The sequence below is a fragment of the Propithecus coquereli genome, unplaced genomic scaffold (genome assembly GCF_000956105.1).
Source record: "Propithecus coquereli isolate 6110/MARCELLA unplaced genomic scaffold, Pcoq_1.0 Scaffold199, whole genome shotgun sequence".
Lineage (NCBI taxonomy): Eukaryota > Metazoa > Chordata > Mammalia > Primates > Indriidae > Propithecus > Propithecus coquereli.
The window spans coordinates 1,599,722-1,615,003 of record NW_012144855.1 but is presented as its reverse complement, the minus strand read 5'-3'; the positions used below and the strand labels follow the sequence as shown (position 1 = coordinate 1,615,003).

At 38.1% G+C, this 15,282-nt stretch overlaps 1 protein-coding gene across 2 annotated transcripts in view; it reads right to left on the bottom strand.

The window, feature by feature from the left end:
- The window catches only part of GRM3 (glutamate receptor, metabotropic 3), a 256,679-nt gene extending 248,984 nt beyond the window's left edge, over nt 1-7,695 (bottom strand). For both annotated transcript variants that reach the window (XM_012643506.1, XM_012643507.1), the window contains exon 1: nt 6,971-7,695. Coding sequence is in view for 1 of the 2 variants with exons in the window: in XM_012643507.1 (XP_012498961.1) it covers nt 6,971-7,051 (81 nt within the window). In the remaining variant the exon portion in view is untranslated. The remainder of the gene's footprint in view (nt 1-6,970) is intronic.
- Nucleotides 7,696-15,282: the final 7,587 nt, after the last annotated feature.

Here is a 15,282-nt window from a genome sequence, read left to right as displayed (position 1 = left end):
GCAGTGGGGTTTTTGGCATCCCTCAAAACATTTTTCCCAAGGGCAGACCTTGAACAAAATCTATGGGAAGAGATGTCTTAGAAATCTAAGTTCCATGTCTTGGCTCTTTATCACTTCAAAGTTAGATATGATCCGGTCATCAGTCTATCTGAACTCCACAGAAACCATTGGGATTAATGCACAAACATGTAGAGGGTCTCTGCTTTTTCAGGAAAAATAAGATGTTTCAAAATAGAAACAGTTAATTATATTCTGTGGATCTCATTTTCTCCTTGAGGCAGACACAAATTCCAACTGTTTCTGACCTTGTAGTGTCTTCTGTCAAATTGGCACGTATTTTGACATATTTTGTGAAAGCAGTTTCCATTATGTTGTATTCACCAACACATGGTTCATTGAAACTGTTAAGCAAAATACAAAATATTACTAATAATCTATCTGCTATGTATTATTAACAATTAAACAGCTTCCACCAGATGGAGGAACAGATCTGTGATATCTATTCATTTTTCATGTCCAATAAGTACTCTAGCACAAATCAGAGAAAGACCCTCAAAGAACGACTCATATTTAAACTCTTTTGTTGTGTAAAAAGGAATATAAACTCGTGAAATCAAGACAGCAAGTTTCCTGTTTGTGGGAAAGTCCCCAGGTCAGAGAATAATAAGTTAGGCATTGTCCCAAAGCAGCCCTATTGACTGGGTCTTTGGAGTCACCAGTAGGTCACTTTGCTTCTCTTATTGTAAATGTGCTTAAAATTTACAATCCCTCAGCCCCTCCGGTTTCATGCTGTGTATATTTTGTGGATAAATGCCCCAATATGTAAAATGCTGAGAGTTATATAAAATAAAGATGAACCATTACTATTTCAGTGGGGTAAAGAAATTCGAAAATTTTACTAGTCTACAAAACATTTTTACCAACTTGTTCTCTTGATGGGAAGTAGTTAGGTTATAAGAGGAGAGAAACGTCAGCATTTTAGCCTTAACAAGCAGAAATTCTAGTCACCTTCATGCTGGCTATTTGTGAGACTATATTCTTGTCACTGTATTTAGTTTTGTGATGTTCATTAAAATTAGGCTTCAATAAATGTGTTTCTCTCACATTTTTAGACCTGGTGTTTCTTTCTCATCTTGTTAATAAATCCATGATCTTCATAGATTTTTCTATTTCTCGGGTTTTTTCCCCTTAGTCCTAGTTAACTATACAAAATGTTTTAGTTTATTTCTTCCATTTGCATTTCTTTGCCTCTCATAAAGTACTGTGTTTGTCTGGGGTGGAGGAAGACCCAGCCTGTGGAATCCTCTTCTGGATTTGCTTTCACTGGTTATTTTTCTTCTTCTTTACCCAGGTATGTCCCTCTACCTGGAGCTCAGAAAATATTTGTGGAATGAAGTAAAGCCTGGCAAAATATTGCACAGTAGTAAACAGAATAGGCCTTGGAGTAAGAAAGTAAGTTTTGAATTCCAGTTATTTCCTTGTGAACTACCTGAACTTGGGCAAGTTACTTTATCTTGCTGGGCCTCCATTTCCTCTTCTGTAAAATGGGAATCATAGTACCTATTTCATAAGGTTCTTGTGGTGTTAGGTCAGGTCAGATAATCCATGTAATGTTATAGCAGAGTTCTTAGCACAGGGCAATTGGTCAATAATTATCTTCTATCATTACGATCTATCTAGTTTTGTCACAGCAGCCAGCATATTCTGATGCTTCCACAAGGCATCAGAATATATATACATTTAAAATGTTAAATGTGAATAAATCTATTAGTGAAGGAACAGACTTTTTAATTCAGTTGATAATTATCTTCTCCACTCTAAAGTTTCAAGTTTGATTTTTGCAGCACCTTCAACTTTACACCTGTTTGTGAAACTCCGTGTGTGTTTTAACATTCTTTGTGTCCCCACTACATGCCCTGATTCTTTTTTTGGTCATAATAGATGCTTAATAAATATTTATTGACTCATTGTTTCCCTATTAGCTATTTTTTCTTTCTGATGGTAGATTCTTTCTTAGGGGAGTCTCCTCAATTTTATACTCTTAGTATTCCCATGCTACATATACAGGTTGTAAATTTTTTTCAAACTGTGTTTCTAGTATCATGGTTTTAAAAATTTCTATCTGTTTGATGGATATTTATAATCCTCCAACTGAATTTACTCAAACACTTATGTGTGTGTCTCGTGTGTGCACAGGCAATGGTAGTGAAGCAAGTTTTGATAAGGAACTTAGGATAAGAGCTACCTGGGGCTTTCTGTGGAGATACCTTTTCTATATATGGTTTTATTTTCAAACATAGTATGTTAGTCTATGCTTGTATAAATTATATCTGAAATGTTTTCCAAGTTTATTTCTCTCCCTAAAGTATAGTGTACAATTTCCTGTTCCATGAAAAGATTGCTTATTTGATGAGGAAATCTTTATTTTATGTAGACACAGACTTCTTAGGATGCCTCTCTGTTCCAAGGAGAAGTCACAAGTATATTAATGGCCTACATTTTCTGTATCAAGAAAATTGATTTCTCCTTTGTTTCTAAGGAAAATCATTTTGAGGGTACTCACCACTATGTGATGAATGGTACTATAAAAAACACTTTGGGGCTTCAGCAGGGAGAATACTGGTTTAAAAAGTATTTATTCATGCAGTCTAATTTTATTCTTTCATTCACTTTTGGAATGACGTCTCCTTATTGTTTCCTTAACCTAATCCACATGAATATCTCTATGTACCGTCTAATGCTCAACAAGCAGTAAATAAAACAGAATTAAATTGTGTTTTTAGCTGCTGATTCACCTTACTTTTAGTCTTCTATTTTGTAGACTTGCCAAGTGTAACCAAGGAACTTATTTCCTGATTTATATCATTTACTTCTCTCCTGTCTAGCAGAACTTGTACTTCAATGCCTGGGACTTGGAGAAACAATTGAGTGGGATGGTGAGTCTACCAAGATATTTGCTTAAGAATCTTAAAGAAGCCTACCCACGGATATTTTGGAGACAGATTTTAAGTGAACAAAGTAAAAACTTGTTTTTTTTCTTGTGGTTATTTCAGGCTTTTCTATTTTTAAAGTCATCTTCACATATGGTACCTCCATATATATCTAAATATATTCCACATTGATATATGCATGATTTAAGCTTACTTTTCATAATACAGCACTGTGACTAATTTGGCGTTAATTCTACTGGGTTTTTCAGATCTTTTCAGTATGACGGGGCTACTGCCAATTCTAACAGAATTATTATAGTGTGTTAACATACACATCTAAACTATGTACACTATTATATTCCTGGCACATTCTATTAATTATGGAAATAACTTTCATTTCAATAGTGGAATTTACATGACAACAGCTTCTGGGGCTCAGTTGATCATCAGACCAGCATGTCACAGAATTCCCTTGTAGTGTGGGTGTTGACAGGATTCTGCTGACAACAAATTTGCAATGAAAATGTCTCATAAATGTGCATCCACATAGAACATTACTTAGAAGGGATCATTTCAATATTCACTAGGCCATTAATGTCAGAGAAGACAATTTAATCACTCTTGCATTAATAAAATAAATTATTAGGAACATAATCATACATACATATATATAAATGGCCTAAAAGATGTGTCTTAAACATTTAGCAAAGATTTCTGGATATAGAATTGTGAACTTTGTGTTCTCTCCTGTAACAGTGTAACTCTTTTGTATTTTATAATTCCTGTATAAATGTTCGATGAAGACTCTAAGTCAGACAAGAGGATAGTCTAGTCCAGAGGGGTTACAATAGGAAGTAAGTAACAAGATAAAATAGAATTGGGAGAAAATCACGCTGAATATCATAACGAAGTTCTTAATAAGGAAAACCATTAGACTGTGAAATAGTCTTTCAAAGGCTCTGGAAGAAGTCATTACGTGAGCCATTTAAAGTCAGACTGGACTGAAGTACTCCAAAATACAGTGGGCTATCGGGACCAAGCCTACGTTAGAAGTGGGAGGAGGGGGATGACCTCATAGTTTCTACCATCTCAGTGACTGCTGGGATTGTACTCATTTTATGTGTTCAGATTTTGTAGATAATCTTCTATCATTTTTTGCTACTTCTTGGGAGCAATTTCAACAAATTCATCTAATGTAGAATTGGATGCATTTAGTATAATCTCAAAAGAGGCGACAATGCACAACAAACTCAGTTTAAAATAGCAAAATGAGATGACTATGAGTAAACATCTACTCCTTATTTGGGAGTTACTCCTAGAGAAACCAAGTCTCACTTTGGAACTCTGGCCACATTCCAATGTACATAAAAAAAAATTCTAGTTTTCAACAGCTATTAATTTTCATTTATTCTGTTTAATGGAATCTAGAGATGATGTTTAGTTCAGGAAAACAAATTGAAACATTTTATCCCCAAGCCATTGGGCTAAATTTTGGCAGGAGGTCGCTAGGACCCTGGAAGAAGATGATGCTTCATTTTGTGACTGATCACTATTAGAGGAATGACCAAGAAAGAGAAGATGGTTTAATTTGGGAAAAAAAAATAGTTTAACATGAAATAAGAAAGAGGAAAATGTACCCAGGGAAGTTGTCAAATGTTATTGCTGTGGGTCTTTCAAAATAAGACCATCTTCAATTTTGTGTTGTTGCAGCTGATCATCTGTCATGAATTAGAGAAGTGAAACAGGTGACCTTTTGACAATTATGCTGATTTTTTCACAAATATCAATTTCAATTTAAATAAAAATGAAGATCAATCAATTTTATGCTATATTTGTATTTGTTCAACTTTACTAACTTTAATTGCAGCAACATAAAATCAGAGTTGAGCTCATCATTTTGATATTTGGTAACTGTGGGGTAAAGAATTTGATTTACACGCACTTCTTTTAATATGTACAACACAACTTTTTAAAAAGTCCATCATACACAAATGAGCAAGTCATGGAACATACTTTCATTATTTATAATATTATCTGTTCATGTAGCTTTCCACACTTTTTTCCCAACTTACTGGTCATATATTTCCAAAGTGTAAAAATACCAGTTGATTTAAATAAAGAGAAGGTGCCTCTTTCCTCCAAGCCCCAAAGTTTAACCTATTTGTGCTGCTTAATTTCTATGATTTAGATTTCGCATTTCATTGGTATGGGTTTAGCTCATAGAACTAGAGTTCCATAGATTTTTTTTTTTTTGGAGGGGAGGGGAGGGTTATCAATACTAAAAGGTATTGTTACCATATTCTTCTTTTTAGTTCAACAAATGTAGGTATTCTGGAATTTTCATTGTTTTATTTGTGAAAGTATAAGTTTCAAGACTTCCTCTCCTCATTTTCCATCCTAAGCACCTGTGTTATTCTGAACATAAATTAAGATAACCTTAGGGCATATTTATTCAAAATATCTGATACTCCTGCTAGGTGATGAAAAACCAAAAGGATGGCCAAGTAAAATCTACAGGTGTGGGAAATCTTTGTAAATATAAGACACTGACATTATGAAAGGAAAATATTACAATATTTTCTGGTATACAATAGTTTCCAAATGTATTCAAATTCTATTGGGCTATTTTTAGAAAAATAAACATGTAGCAATATATCAAGAGAACCGTAACTAATAATTAGAGTATCTTAAACAACTTTGGTAGGAACTGTAATCCATATGAGTTTAGCATAATGACAATCTAGATGTTTTTAGTGACACCTATATTAAATATACTTATGCAAACAATTAGAGTTCAAGTAGCAGCATTAATATATGAAAGAGAAAAACCAAAGCAGACTTAGACTTAGGTAAATGAATACTGTCTCTCTTCAAATAGAGGCTTATTTTTTCCCCTGAAGAAACATAATATCGCTCTACCAAACAGTTCTAAGAGCCAGTAACACAAAGAAATTCAAGCAAAGAAACTCAACGAAGTATTGTTGAGATCCTTAACTCACACTAACCGCAACTCACATTAACCTCAGCTGTGAATATTCCAGTATGTAACTATCTCTATATAGACCCCAAACGTATCTATTACTATTTAAATAACAGTAGAAATTTTATAAGCAAATTATTTGAATACATAACCACAGATCTTTAGAAATGTACAGTTTAATTTGTTTTCAAAATTTATAATCTGTAAAATACTTAAAAAGCAGGAGCACGCCCTCTTAATATATTTATTCACAAATGTTATACCTTAGAGAATCTTCTACATCTGTTAACCCAAAGAAGAATTAGAATGCAATTTAAATGGAATCCTTAACAAACAAGTTTATTGGATATACTACCTAGTCTATTTTTGGATCGCAAATCTCCCGCCCTCTCTGAGTTATCTCACTGTCAGACAAGAGAATGGAACAGGATCGATGAAAAGATATGTTCCCAGTCTGGCTTTTCAATTTTTCGCTCAAGCCAAAAGGAGCAAAGGGCAGCGAGTTAAGGTTCCTTTCCAAGCATGCTTGCGGGAGGGAGCACCTCTGGTCGCTTCTGGCTACCAAGCTTATCCGGGCTGCATGGACCAGGTCCGCTGCCCGCTGCCCACCTCTCCTGGCAACCTCCACACCCACATGGAACCGCCAGCGTGTCAGCCAGTCATCGCACGGTTTCCTGTGCACAAAGCCTTAGGAGCCCCCAAATAGAAACGAATCCTCGGTCCAGAGCAGAGCTGGAGGTGGTTGGCTGATGAGATTGGTCCCTCTTGGGGTCTGTGAGCGCTAGTTAGTCCATCCACATCTCTCACCCTGGCCGCAGATCTGCGCCCTGAAATCTACCTCCTCCCCGAGACACAGCCGTGCGCGCACACACACAAACTCTCACTCGTGCACATCCACATCGCCTCTGCCTCCCGTCCTTCCCAACCCCGACAGAACTGTAGGGACCGGTCCGTGCTCTGCCTCGACTTTCCCCGCTGCGCCTGCCCCACGCGGCACCCGAGCTTCCGCGCCCTAGCTGGGCTTCCCCCAGAGGGACTCGTCCTCCTCTGGGCCCCTTACCTCGCACCAACTCCTGGCAGGAACTGGAGCTGACCGTGGTGGCAGCAGCGGCAGTGAGCCTGCACCGGGGCTCTGGCTCATGGTTGGTCCTCCACATCCGACACAAAAGAGGTAGCTTGCTGGCTTTGTCCTTTCCGAATCCACGGGAGAAGTTATTTTGCCCCCGAAATGGCCAACTTGTGCGCCCAGCTTCCTGTCACAGTGCCCCCTGCCCCCGCCCCCTCCTGGCTGCACGCTGGACCACTGCCCGGCGGCAGAGCATCCAGGCCTCCGAGTCGGTTGGGAGTGGGAAAAGGGAGGAGTGGAAGAGAAGAGAGGGAGGAGGTTGAGGAAAGGGGGGACCCAGTGGTCTTCCGCGGAGGGGAGGGGAGCACTTCCCTGTGGAGTCCCCCTCCTCCTTCTCTATACAGGCAAACCCACTTCCTAGGCGGGGAAGCAACTTTCCTTCACCTTGACCAGGCTGAAACCATCCCATCTAATTGGGACTCTCAGCAGAGGCACGGACCTTCTGGCATCCTCTCCTCATTCTCTTTCTCCTTTTCTCCCTCCCTCGTTTTCCTTTTCCCTCTTCCCCTCCCCCTGCCTCCCTCCTTTTATAGGGGTGTATCTGCAGAGTCTTCAGCGAGCCAGGGTACCTAGATGAGAGGATTATTACGCGGAAAGCCAGGGCGGGTTTGCTGGCCGCTTTGCCTCACTCTATTTGAAATCCTAAGGCAGTGCACGCAAAGGTCGGTGAATTTCCGAGGAGTCGGGTGAAGGGGCTGAGGGGCGTGGGTCTGTAGGGAGGGAGGTGGCTTCAACTTTGAAGCTTTGCTAGAGCTCTAGGCTTTCGGGTGAGCAGGGGCAAATAGTTAGTCCTTGGAAGAACTCTCCTGCGGTCCCGGTGCAACCGGGTGACCGCATGTGGAGAAGACAGAGAGAGCGGGAGCAGGGAACCAGCGAGCTAGCCAGGGAGGCCGGTGCGCAGCTCTGCCCTACACGCGGCACAACTGCACATTGCGAGTCCCTGGAGAGGGCTGGAGCAGAACAATCTCTGGGTCAGGAGGGAGGGAGACGCTCCTGTTTCCTAGCAACCCTCATCAATCTTCTCCGGAGAGCTCTCTCTGAAGGAATTCGATTGGACAGTCCCTGGAGAGAAGCCACGCCCCTTCAGGAATGCTGGGCTGCTGCTTTTTCGCATTCTCCCAAATTTCTTGGGTGGAATAAGATTACGGAAGAGTGCTGAATTATCTTTTTTGTTTCTTATCTTCCTGAGCTACCACACTGCCCTCTTGCAGCTACCCCTGCTCATTAGTCCTTCTCTAGTCCTACTTGTGGTTAGCAGACACGGTTAATGTTTTCTAGGGAACCTCTTCTTTCTTCTTAAAATTAAATAAATAAATAAGAACCTTAAATCGGTGACGTAGGCACAAAAGAGAAAAAGGCACACGGAAATAGCTTTAATAGGTTGCAAGCTACAGATAAAAATCCGAAAGCTAAAACTCCAGGCATCTTTCTATGTGTAGAAACACATTGTGTTTAATTTCAAAATTGAAACTTCATTAATTTTCCACCCTAATGTACTAACTTTGTATTAACCAAGGACTGAGTTATATGAAGCCAGACACAATTAAACTTAATGCTTTAAATGCTACATTTATTCTTTAATATTTAATGTTAAGTTGTTTAACAGATACTCTTTTGTAACCTAGCCAGAACTTTGAAACTACAGAAATAATCGTACCACTGATTCTTTTAGAGGGCTAGTGATATTTAAAAGACATATGTGTGCATCTATTTCATTGTGAACTCTGTACACCCAGAAATTTGAATATATTACAAATTAAAATTTTATTAAATAGCGAAATGCTAAAAATACTAGATGTACCCCCTTCAGCACTATTTTTTCTAGGATACAATAGCATTACCAAAATAAAAGCAAAATCATTCTTCCTCTGTATTTCATTACTATCATCTAATATATATTGTTCACCACAAACACTTTAGGCCTTCATAAGAAATAATTTTTAACAATGTCTGCCCAATCGACAACTGCATATCAAGAAGCCATGGCATGAACAATGAGAGAAATAAAGATTATACACTGCAAGGATTTCAGATACTCATAAAGCCATGTTGGCAGATTTTAGCCTCTTTCAGAAAGTTCCAAAAGATATTGGCATGCACTTCCAAGACCTTATCAGAATTATCTGAGGTTGAAAGAAGCAGAAGAGATCTGATGTTTTCATCTCATTAAAAAAGAAAAGTAGCTGTGTTTGCACAAAGGAAAGTGCTGATGTGCAGGCTGAACTGCCTCTCCATAGCCTGTATCTCGGTAGTGTAAGGCTTGTGATGAGTAGAAGCCAAAATACTGAAGCAAATTATCAATTTATTATCAGATCGGGCCTTATGGGACAATATTTCTCCTCCCTTAGTCCTCCATACACACAAAGAAATGACGAACGAAAGTGCTGATCAGCTTTGTGGAAGCTGATTACCTGAATTTGGATCCTGAGTTTCCATCACTTCCTAGCTGTATGAACTTGAGCAAGTTTCTTAACCTTGCTATATCTCAGTTTTGGCATTTGTTAAATGGAATAATAATTGCTCATACCTCAGTTTCTTTAAGGATTAGTAAATGTGTGTAAGCAGTGCATAAATATTAGTTACTATTATTGGTTTCTGGTTTATAGTTAACTGGTGGTATTTTAATTTGTCGAGCATATAGAATATTTAATTGTAAGTAATTGGTCTTAAACTTTAATTCTTCCTTCACTGTTTAAATTCATCATTGACTGGGAATATATCTTAGCTTTTAATTTTATTCGTTGGTGTGTGTGTGTGTGTGTCAGGGAGATTCAAATTGTTTGTAAAAGCCTCAAGAGATAGGACCAATAATAACCTCTGGCTAAATAACATGTCAATTAAGAAGTTACATTCTCCCTCCCCCCACACCGTCCCTAAGTATTCAAGCTGAGCTCCATTTCTAAACAATTCTAGTTTCTTTTCTTAAATAACTGGTATAGCATATTTATTTTTATCAAATATTTTTCAAGTGAAATGTGTGTTTGGGCATTTAGAACACTCTTTCTAGTTCATGTTTTTTATTAGTTTGCTTAAACTTCACTATTTTATCTATATTTGTTTGAATAACTAATGTTATTTCTTCTTAGGACCCTTTGCAGTTAACACCCTGACTTCTGGTATAATATCTTTTTAAATATGGCCCATAAAGCATCCCAACTTTCATTCAGAAATACCATTGAGGGTTGATATATCGTCATTGTCATAAATTGCAAATAAAATGCCTTCCATATTCTTAATTTGATTCATAGTTCACTCTCACTAGCATTCCCTTTGGAGCAAATCTCCATTGGCTCAATCCAGAAATCAATTTTATTGCTGGTTTCTACTACCAGTCAGGGATGTACAGTTATTTTGACCACATAGGGTGATCAGGCATCCAGTTTACACGAAACACTTCTGGTTTATGGCTATTGTCTGGGTATATTCATAGTCCTCACCTTATTTCTCAAGTGTCAGGTTTGGGCACTAAATTATATGGCTACCCAAACCCTATAATTGTCTGGCCATATAGCTTCCCTCAACCTTCACTTGCTTCATCTGCCCTGTGACTGTTAAATTCCTCTGTATAACTCAGAATAGAACTGACCAATTCTGGAGACTTAATACATATGTCTTTGTAAATATATAATATACATATAAAATGTTAAAATTTCTCTTTAATTTGCTTATAAGCATCTCTCATTTATTTTTCAGCTTCTTTCAAAATATGTTCCTCTTTGGTTCATCTGTAAATTCTGATCTTAATTACTGCTACACAATATAAAACTAAAAGTATTCTAGTCTTGGTTTTGACTGATGCTCCAAGGCAAAGGGGTGCCAGCTAAGCCATATTCCAAAGTGGGAGTTGCCTGACCGCTGTGCTGGATCTATGTGGGGTATCCTCAAACCATGTGGGATATAAAAGAGTTAAAATTTAGGAAACTGAGATAGGTAGGAAATTGGAGCGTAGAGAGTTTTTGGTGTGCTTCTAAATATATAGTTCCAGGGTGGGGGTTTGTGCCTTTCCTCAAACTTCAACTCTAATGAAGGTTGCTGCTGCTACAGGGAAACCATTGCTATGTTCCCCTGGAGTTAGAGTGATGTAGTGGACTGCTTTTTAATTCACAGGAGAGAAATATAAAATGCTGTGTCTAAATCTGACTCTCAGAAGACTAAAAGAAAAGAAAGCTGAAAGACAAGAGGGCAAGTAACTGCACTCCCAGTTATGACAAGTAAAAGGGGTGGGTTTCCTATGCACTATATGTGAGTAGAGTGAGTACAGAGCAGGGGATGTGGTTTTTTTTAGCTCCTACCCAGACATCTTTGGTGGAGAATCTGTGATGCTGGTAGTAGACAGTCTGCAGAGGGCACAGGGCTATGGTAATGTCACCTTGTAGGTTGTGCTCTGCACAAGGGCGACTGGCTGGGGGGTGAGAAGGAGTTGCTTGCCCAGGCTCTTATACAGGGCTGAATCAACCTGGCATGAGGGCACCTGTTTATATTTCATCAAGCTGAAGGGGACACCTTTTGATAATTCACATAAAGGGTGGTAGGAGAAGCCTGAAGGTGAAGTGCAAAAAACCAGAGGCTCTGGGTAGGGTAGTAAGTGGTCAGTCATGAATGCCTCACCAGAATAGGTCAGATTCTGTAGTGAAAGATCCCCAGAGCCTGAGGGCCTGCAAAGAACTAACTAAATTGGGATCAGAAAAGTCAGCTTTGAACACCTGCTAAGCTTAGGAAAAAGCAATGCTAGATTGGTACTAGACAAATAGGACTTTTCATGTTTCTTCATACCTTCTGTCTTTGACCTCTTCAACTCAGGGGGATCAAAAGCTCCAGCTGCTGATCGGGGTGGAAGGAGGATGAGGATGGGGAAGCTGGCTGAGCAGACAGAAAAGCCTGCCAGGTCCCATTGCAGGCTGCCCCCCTGCTGCCTTCCTGGGCTCAGTGAGAAGCGTTAATGCTGGTGGATGTTGGAGTTTTGATTATTACTCTGCCTTAGAGCTAATTTCAACTCAGTCTGTGGTATTTTTCTTTTCTACTGAAGTGAAGGAAGGAATTTTTATCTGGGAATGATCTGAAAGTCGAGTCACTGACCTTGAATTACATCCAAGGGGATAGGGAAGAAGAAGCCTCACAGGCAAGATATATAGGGGCAATGGTGAGACAAGAAAAACATTGTTTTTGTGGTGCTTTATGAGCCTCACTTGTTAGGTATATGAGTGTTCTGGTCACTACTTTGGATTCTTTTGCGTTGTTTTCCTGATTCTCACGAGAAACAACAAAAAGGAATATCCCTTGGCTATTTACTATGTGTTTTGTCTTGGTTTTTGTCCTGCGTATTGTTACAGTTATTATAACATCTGAATTAAGGTCAGTTCTAAACTTGAATGTTCAAATGTTGACATACCTATTGCCCACAAATGGCTGCTTTGAAACATTTTAATTTTTGATCATTAAATAAATACTAATATAAATAAATACAAATAAATATTAATAATATTTGTGGACTACTTGATAACACTAATCACAAGTGATGGAAATGCTTGTTTGTCTTCCACAAATAAACTGGGTGCTTCATGAGGGCAGGCATTATGGCTGTTGTATTTTCTGTTATTCCCGGTGTTTAAATGTAGGGAATTGGGTAGGGGAGGGGAGGGACAGGAAAGACTTGCTCTGTAGCCATTTGTTGAGTGAATGAGTTAACCTTTAAAGATTAAAAGATCACCTTGACTTATATTTTATAGTTGAGTAAACTGGGGCCTGGACATAGCATGGATTCCAGAATTTTATATAGGAGGAGTTTAGAAGTGTTAATCTGGTTCACCAGACTATAAACCTCATGAGAGGAGTGGGATTTTGTGCTATGCACTTGTCTATCTTGACTGCCTAAAACTGCCTGGCATGTTGTAGAGCTTAGTAGCCATCTAATGAATGATGATTAAATGGTTAAAAGACCTTCCCAGGGGTTTTGCCTCAGTCTGTATTTTCATAACACGTAAACTCTTTTTAGTTTTAGCTTTTTCTAAAATAATTTTTTTGGGGGTTGGAGTGGGATAATATCTGATAAAGATCATGAACATTAAGCATAATAAAGAACAAATCTAGAGACATCACATTACCAGATTTTAAACTATACTATAAGGCTTTAGTAACCAAAATAGCAAGATATTGGCACAAAAATAGAGACATAGACCAATGGAACAGAAGACAGACCCAGATATAAAGCCATCCACATACTACCAATTGATCTTTGACAAAGCAGACAACAATATACACTGGGGAAAAGAACCCCTATTCAATAAATGGTGCTGGGACAACTGGATAGCCACACGTAGAAGATTGAAACAGGATCCATATCTCTCACCACTCACAAAAATTAATTCAAGTTGCGTAAAAGACTTACATGTAAGGCATGAAACCATAAGAACTCTAGAAGAAAATGTTGGAAAAACTCTTCTTGATATCAGCCTAGGCAAAAAATTTATGAAGAAGAGCCCACTGGCAATCATAACAACAACAAAAATAAATAAACGGGAATTAATTAAATTAAAATATTTCTGTACAGTTAAGGAAATAATCAACAGAGCAAACAGATAACCTACAGAACGGGAGAAAATATTTGCAAGCTGTACATCTGTTAAAGGGCTGATAACCAGAATCTACAAAGAACTCATACAAATCAGCAAGAAAAAACAACTGTATTTAAATGTGGGCAAAATACATGAATAGAAGCTTTTCAGAAGAAGACAGACAAATGACCAATAAACATATGAGAAAATGCTCAACATCACTAATCCTCAGGGAAATGCAAATTAAAATCACAAGGAGATATCACCTTACCCCAGTTAGAATGGTTTTTATTAAAAAGTCCAAAAACAATAGATGCTGGTGGGGATGCAGAGAGAAAGGAACACTTATACACTGCTGGTGGGACTGCAAATTAGTACAATCTGTATGGAAAACAGCATGGAGATTGCTCAAAGAACTAAAAGTAGACCTGCCATTTCATCCAGTAATCCCACTACTGGGTATCTACCCAAAGGAAAGGAAGTCATTTTTATCAACAAGATGCTTGCACTAGAATGTTTATTGCAGCACAATTCACAATTGCAAAGATGTGGAATGAACCCAAGTGCCCATCGATTCATGAATGGATTAACAAAATGTGGTATATGTATACTATGAAATGCTACTCAGCCACAAAGAAGGATATATTAAGGCCTTTTGCAACAATTTGGGTAGAACTGGAGATCATTATCCTAAGTGAAGAACCTAAAAAATGGAAAAACAAACACCACATGTACTGGCTATTAAATTGGAAATAACTGATGAGCACACATGTGCACAGAGGGAAGTAAAACTCAATGGAAATTAAGTATAGGGTAGGCAGGAGGAGAGGCCTGGGCAAAAAGCTATCTAAGGTGTACAATGAACACTACTTGGGTGGTGGGCACACTTATAACCATGATTTAAGCATAACAAAAGCGATCCATGTAACCAAAAACATTTGTACCCCCATAATATTTTGAAGTAATAATAATAAAAAAGAAAGTTAAAAAAAAGATTATAAACATTGTAGGGGAATGAAATCCCCTAGATACACTCATTGCTTGGAGGGGTTAATTCATACAGATAATATGTGGTAGAACCACTGCTGTTACTCTGGTCTTGTGACTCCAATTTAAAGAAATGATGCAGAGCATAAACACTAAAGGACCTTACAAGAGAGAAGAACATATCAATTGGGTTTGCTTTTTCACCTGTAAGTTTATTCTCAGAGATTTTGACATAGGTCTTTATCGTACATTTTAAATATTGCATATATTGATGCTATTTATTTTGGTCTTAGGTTACGTCCTTCCTGACAATTCAAGTCTATTTTTCATACCTAGAAGTGATGGCATAATAATTCTGTCATCCCTAAATTAACCATTTCAAACAAAGTATGATTAGTTATGTAAGTATGCATGTATGTATTCAAGTAACATTCATTGGAAACTGTCATGGGCCAAACACCATGCCAAGTACTGAGACACCAAGGATATATGAAGGTAGCTCTACCTTTGAATATTTCTTTTCTGATAATGGTAATCAAAAATGTCAACAATTCATTAAAAATATAACATGATGGAATATATAAGAGAGGTCCTCTAGGAATAAGAGTGACCAAGGAGAAGTGGCTACTATATATTAACCAAGATAAAACGCCTGAGCTCAAATGGCCTTTGTGGCTGCATGAGTATTCCAATTCAAGACTACACTTT